The sequence below is a fragment of the Sander lucioperca genome, chromosome 10 (genome assembly GCF_008315115.2).
Source record: "Sander lucioperca isolate FBNREF2018 chromosome 10, SLUC_FBN_1.2, whole genome shotgun sequence".
Classification (NCBI taxonomy): domain Eukaryota; kingdom Metazoa; phylum Chordata; class Actinopteri; order Perciformes; family Percidae; genus Sander; species Sander lucioperca.
Window position 1 is genome coordinate 30,089,826 of NC_050182.1, and position 6,421 is coordinate 30,096,246.

At 39.3% G+C, this 6,421-nt stretch overlaps 1 protein-coding gene and 1 long non-coding RNA gene across 2 annotated transcripts; one reads left to right on the forward strand and one right to left on the reverse strand.

Annotated features, from left to right (window-relative positions):
* Positions 1-16: 16 nt before the first annotated feature.
* Positions 17-1,857, forward strand: LOC118496152. Its single transcript, XR_004898639.1, has 3 exons — positions 17-104; positions 744-888; positions 1,766-1,857. It is a non-coding gene; the product is annotated as an uncharacterized LOC118496152 (long non-coding RNA).
* LOC116049266 lies at positions 468-5,554 on the reverse strand. Its single transcript, XM_031298773.2, has 11 exons — positions 5,518-5,554; positions 5,119-5,233; positions 4,775-4,985; positions 3,987-4,263; positions 3,675-3,852; positions 3,448-3,524; positions 2,950-3,130; positions 1,726-1,974; positions 1,405-1,576; positions 1,223-1,311; positions 468-950 (listed from the first exon to the last, which is right to left on the reverse strand). The coding sequence occupies exons 1-11, from the start codon at positions 5,524-5,526 to the stop codon at positions 790-792; spliced, it is 1,719 nt and encodes a 572-aa protein (XP_031154633.2). The 5' UTR covers positions 5,527-5,554; the 3' UTR covers positions 468-789.
* Between the last annotated feature and the right edge of the window lie 867 nt (positions 5,555-6,421).

Consider the following 6,421-nt stretch of genomic DNA (forward strand, 5'->3'; position numbering starts at 1 on the left):
ATTATCTAACGTCATGTAACCGTCAATTAAGACATCCACATTAGCCAAATGTGTGATTATAGATATGCAATTCAGTAAATGGTACATTAAAAGGAACCTGGCTGGTAGGTATTCGTTTAAATGGTAGAGCAAAGTGGGCTTTTCACTGTGCCACGATGTATAACAGCTGCATGATTACATGAGTATTGCAAAACCAACCAATAGTTTTACCTTAAATCCCCTTATTAAAGCCCAATATACAGAATGTTTTGGTATTTAAAAAATAGTATAGTTTAATCAAACTGTATTATTACAACCAATGCTGTTCATGAAAATAAAATGTAAGATTGTATGCTGTCTTGTTTTACATTACTTAGGTGGGCATGACATTACAATGGTCACAACACCATTAACACCCCCAAGTTATAGTTGAATAATATCCTAAATTCAGAACATATATGTTTTAGAGTATGCAGTATGTTTTTTTTTATCAGCACATAGTGTGCACATTAAACATGAACTCACATAATGTGCATATTAAACATGAACTCACAGACATTTTACAGACAATGCAAAGTATGTATTGTTATCACATTCATCAGTAGTTATGCAGTGTTGTACCGTTTTGTCACAACGTGATAATAACATGATAACTCATGCGTTAAAAAAAAATAGAAAAGGGGAGTCTCAATGATTCACTGAACCTATAGATAGATGTTTACATCACTGAATATATTGTCCAGTCTGGTTCTTCATAGCCACAGGGAGTATCTGATCCCAAAACAGCTCAGTAGGGTTCAGACTGCCGCTTCATTGAACCGGGACACTGACGATGACCTTCTCCGTATCTGGCCGATCATTTTGTGCACACATGTCCTCTGGGATGGAAATCTTCAAAACCTCATCCAGGTAAGGTGACGGGTCCATAAAGACTTTCTCAAAGATGAGGTCCATCAAGTCATCCACATATCCTGTGCAACGTTCCACAAACACAAAGATTGGGTTTATGTACTTTATTTTTTATGTGGGTCACAAAACAAGGACTGAAAGTGTTGTTGAAATTTTCTCATGACATGTTACACTTTTAAAGAATTTATATTTTCTCTTAGGTGTATTTGTTTATTTTTACTGTTTCTATTGTGTGTTAAAAGTGTCATAAAACTAAAGTGCAAAAGTAAATGCAACATTTACATTACATAGGTTTTTGGGTGAAAAAAAATGTGATAATAAATGGAACACTTACGGAACGTGGGCTTTGTCTTCACTGGTTTTGCACTGCACTCTGCCATCCGGTCAGCATTTTCATTGTAATAAAGGCCAGCCAGGTAGAGTCTTGAAATGCAGTAAAGAGAAAATCAAAAATGTAAATAATGGCAAGGACTGCATACATTTTCACAAGTTCTGAGTAACTAAAGTTTAATATACCTGCACAGCAATCCAAGAAATGGAAACACAACGCTTTTAGGAGCAAAACGTGGAATGGCCCGATGGAAATCCTCCAAAGATGAAGTCTGGGGGTGGGGGCTCAGTTTTGTGACATCCTTCAAGATCCTCTTATTTGTCATCACCTTCTCTAGCTTGTAGAAGGCAGGAGTTCCTAAAAAGGAGGAAAACAATGTTTATTTTACATCATAACACTGTATTATTTTATTAATTAAATGAGTAGGCACAATTACAAATCTTTCATAGAATATTTGTTATTAATAAATTAAAAGAAGAGTTTTGGTTTGTATATGACCAACACACCTGCTTCCATCCATTTCTTTTTGTCCCTGGTTTGGCGCAGTGGATGCAGGCACTTGGGGAAAACAGGGTCCTCATGAGTGTGGATATCCAGCACATGGTTCAGGATGGAGGTCCATTTCGCCACTCTCTCTGGTCCAGTGGTCGATGATGCTGCAGTCCAGTACATGTGGTTTTGGATACTCGGCATCCACTTCATTAGTTTTTCACCAGGCTTCATCTTGGCGAATGCCTCCAGTTGTTTTGAAATGTCTATAAATGCAGATTAAATTCATTTCTTTTCAATAAATTAACCCAAAGTAGGACTTCAAGTTGAGGGACTTGTTGCAGTGCAGCATATCAAAATCAGTTTGTTAATCAGAGTTGTTTATATGTTTACATACAATGTCTACATGTCTCACACTGCAACTGTAAAGGCCCAGACACACAGAGCTGACGGCCAAACGTCGGCAGAAAAGGCAGTTGGGCTGATCAGTCTCCCCAAATTGGTCAAAAAATGCCTCGGAACACACCAAAGCGACGAGACGTAATACGTCTCTATAACAGCAGGCGGCGCTAATCTGTATTGTCGCCCAAAAATGAAAACCGGCCGCTGATTGGACGAACGCGTCACGTGGGTCTGGTTTCTCCGGAAATTCAAAGACAGACTGTCATGGCGGCTTGTTCAGAATACGATCTCATATTGTACTAAAATAGTTCACAGAAACGTATTTCTGAAAACATTTTAAGCGAGAAATAGGCCATGCAGTTGCTGAATCTGTCTTCATTTCAGATCGACAAAGGTCAGTTCAAAAGATTTTCGTCAGATTTTGAGAGACTCTAGTCATGCTCATTCCGCTCCCCGTTTCCAGGTTAGTACTCTACCAATCAGATGGGTCATTTGAGTCCGACTGCCAGCAGTGCCCGCCCCGCCGATTGTACATGTCAAATCGGCCAAACTGATGGACGACGGCACGGAACACACCGAACAGACTCAAGTCACTGACCTCGCCAGACTGTCCAACGGCCGATTATCGGCTCTGTGTGTCCGGGCCTTAAGAATGCAACATGGTTCCCACGTTACTCAAACAATATGTGCAATCATACAGAATATTCATATGTGCCCAATGCATTGGATTTAGCAACTGTTGTGTGTGGATTAGACAGGTAACACTGTTCACCCATATAGTCAACACATGCTTTTGTGCGTTTCCCCTCTCATTGGCACATGAACATAAGGGAATATACCTTTCTCAATGTGCGAGACGTTATAGAAATGGGTGATGTTGCTTTCCCTCAGGAATTTCTGTATTTGTGGATGATGGTTGGTGACAATGCAATCCAGAGTCACACCACGTGCCTCCAACAATGTCAGGCTCCTCTTCAGACCTTCTTTTTCCATGTTGTAGCCTCCACCTACCTCATTTCTCTGTCCAAAAAAAACAAACATTATATAATATTATTAAAAAGTGTTACATGGACAAACATGTTAAAAAAAAGGGTTTACACACGACACTTTTTTATGGACACCCTTCAGCCAATCAGAATTGAGTATTCACCCAGACCACGGTATAAAAAGTGATATAGGACACTTAATAAGTAGTTCCGTTGAAACTGTCTGTTTACTGTTCCTAATTAATGCGCTACATTAAAAGAAAAATCTTCTATCTGGCGAAGGCAACCGTCCTTCACTGCGCATCAGACGGTTGTGACCCTTACGCTTGTTAAAATTGATTTCCTACTCACCTGAACCAACTGGATATCAACGACAGTGTTGGTCTTGAGGTCCATCATAGTGTAGTTACCAAACTTAGCAGAGTCCCCTGTGAATACATTGTTACAATCTTTACATTACTCATTGTATGGTATTATGCTACTTATTGATTGTAGTGTGTGGCATTTGTTTTAATGGCATCCTTGATACAGAATCAAAAACCTGTCCAAACTTTACAATCTCAATACTATGTAAGTACCTGGTGACACAGCCTTCATGTCACCACCAACTATCACTTTGTCCTTTTCACTGAGCTGCTGTAGAATCACATCCTGTGATGTTTTCCACTTGTTCACAACAGCTGGCTCGATGAACATTTTTGCATGCCGACAAAAGGTGTCATACTGGAAAATCTGCAGTTGCATTGCTTTGAAGATCTGATGATTGATAAAAAAATTACCAAAAAAAAGTTTATGTAGTAGAATTTCTTATAATTTGATCCAAATCAGCTGCTACGGATTCAACAACATTACATGCTATATTCAACAACTCAGGAGTGTTCTTCATTTACCTTTTCAAGTTTGAAGAAAGATGCTCCACTGACATACACTGCTGCAGAAAGCTGGAGGTTCCCGGCTGGAGTACTTCCCAGAACGGGTTGGCTATTCCAGTGTCGGGAGTACTGACAATGGGGGCACAGCTGTTCCACTGATAGGAATGTACCAATCCTTCGGGTTCGAACATCACATGCCTGCTGGCACACAGGACACACCTCAAACAGTTCCATAATGCAGGTCTCGTACACTATGTATTTCTTGATCTTATGGGTGGGAATGGATGCTTCACCACTGTAATGGAAAAAAAATAGAGCAACATGTTATGAGCTATGATATGGCTTAGGCTCTCTACAGCAATCCATCTATCTATCTATCTATCTATCTATCTATCTATACACACACACCTAGCTAAATCCTACCATTAAGGTAATATTGGTAGTTTTTGGAGATCTTGAACCATATTGCATTATACAGAGAGGTGTTTGTTATTTAGCCAGCTCTTATTGGATGGAGTGGACAAAATAACAGAAACACCTCAATCAGTGTAATACAATACAATTCAGCAGCACCACATACTTCATCCTTCAATATGATCGTAAAGTTGAATCAACACCTGTCTAAAATAAAGTTTCAACAATAACTGAACATTATAACCTTCAATAATGTAGTTTTGTAGGAAGTCTGCTGAATTAGACTGAATTTGTTCCAGATAATAAACTGGCAACTATTACACACACACAAACACACATACACACACACACACACACACACACACACACACACACACACACAAGTAACTCACGGCATGTCTGTAGACTCTGTTAAAGCTGTGACCGACTCTGCAGGGTCACTGGCTGGATCCAGCTTTTCTGAATCCACCATTGGATATATGCCCTCAAATAAATCTTCCTCCTCCTCTTCCTCAATGGCCAAACGAGGTCTCTTCGACGGTCTCTTTATTGTTGTGGATGTGCCAACACCAGAGTCTTTGCAGGACACATTAGCCTGGACAACTGTAACAGATTTGTATTTTTTAATTTATGAAACTAGACACAATACACATATCAATGTTACATTAGGTACTTCAGCCCAACTGCTCATCGTTCAACTTTATCAAAAGTGATGGTAATATGTCAGGCTACAAACCTGTAGTTCTGTAGTGAGGCCTAAGAGTCTGCAAAGACAATTGTGTACCAACATTATGTCTCGGTGGTGGGTCGGTCTGGCAGGCAACGTCCCTCGTTGCATGTAATGTGCTGGACTGTATGCAGGAAAGAGGTTACATCGACTTTATCTTGTGTAGTTATGGCAACAGTTACAATTTGTGTAGGCCTACTCATTTTCTGTTCAGAGAAACAAATTGATTACACAGGACATATTTGACTTCGATTGTAACATGTGCTGTGGTTGTGACAAACCAAAAACTTATACTCAATAGTCTATGAGTTCGTTGTGATGCAAAAGGCGACATTTTCTAGTCCAAGTTCAATAGGCTATAACCTGCAACATAAACAGTAAAACACCAACAAAAGTGGCTACACTTACAGATTCCATGTTTAACTGGTCTCGGACAACCGGTATGGTATGGATTCTAGCTGAATGGCGAATTTGCCTTTCCTAGGATGGCGAAGGAATGTCCCGTCCTACTCTGCCTCTGATTGGCTTACCCTACTTCCTGGAGCTTCATCAAGGGCCCCAAGGCAGCTAATAGGAGAACACATCTACATAAAGGTTGATTTATCTCAACATTGGCATAGATACAAAATAGTTGTTACTTTTAATAAGAAGTATGTTTGAAACAAAAAACAACAGGTTTGATGTAAAAATATCCGTTTATTTAGAAGGATCCCTTACATCATGAAAGGTTCCTGTGTTCCTTATCAGTGGACATGCAATGTAATGCCTAATATTTTTAGATTTTATTCATGGTAGGCTACTGCTGTCCACACAGCATTTCAATTAATCAATCTCTGCATGCTCAATTACAATTCAGGAAAGTTTTTATAAAGCTGGTTGCAGCCACTCTGTTGATTTCTGTACTCTTTAACTTTAAACCCCACAAATAAGTGTTACCAGTCTTTAAATCTTCCCTTTTATTGGAAACTCATTATCCTCAAGGTATCTTGGGGTTTTACAGTAATCAGCAATATAGTCCAGTAATATTAAATTCTACTCAATATCAAGAGCTACAGCCATCACTGACTAATGCTCATGTCTCTTTTCCTTTATGGTGTATTGGCCATCTTTGACCTTAGTGCAGATATATGTCAACAGCTTACAAGGCCCTGAATACACACAGCTTCCCCAGTACAGGCATTCATCTTAGTATAGATGTAAACAAAATGCATTTTAGGCCATATATTCATTGACAGACATTCATTCATATATTAAGTCCTGCAGATGGTTGACATTGCAAAGGATCTTACTTTAATGTCTTATTATATTCAGC

Excerpts from the sequence above, each read along its gene's own strand:
- LOC116049266 (XM_031298773.2), bottom strand. Across the intron at positions 1,577-1,725 it reads AAAGAAATGGATGGAAGCAG|GAACTCCTGCCTTCTACAAG; the intron begins GTGTGTTGGTCA and ends CCTCCTTTTTAG. Across the intron at positions 951-1,222 it reads GAAGACAAAGCCCACGTTCC|GATATGTGGATGACTTGATG; the intron begins GTAAGTGTTCCA and ends AACGTTGCACAG.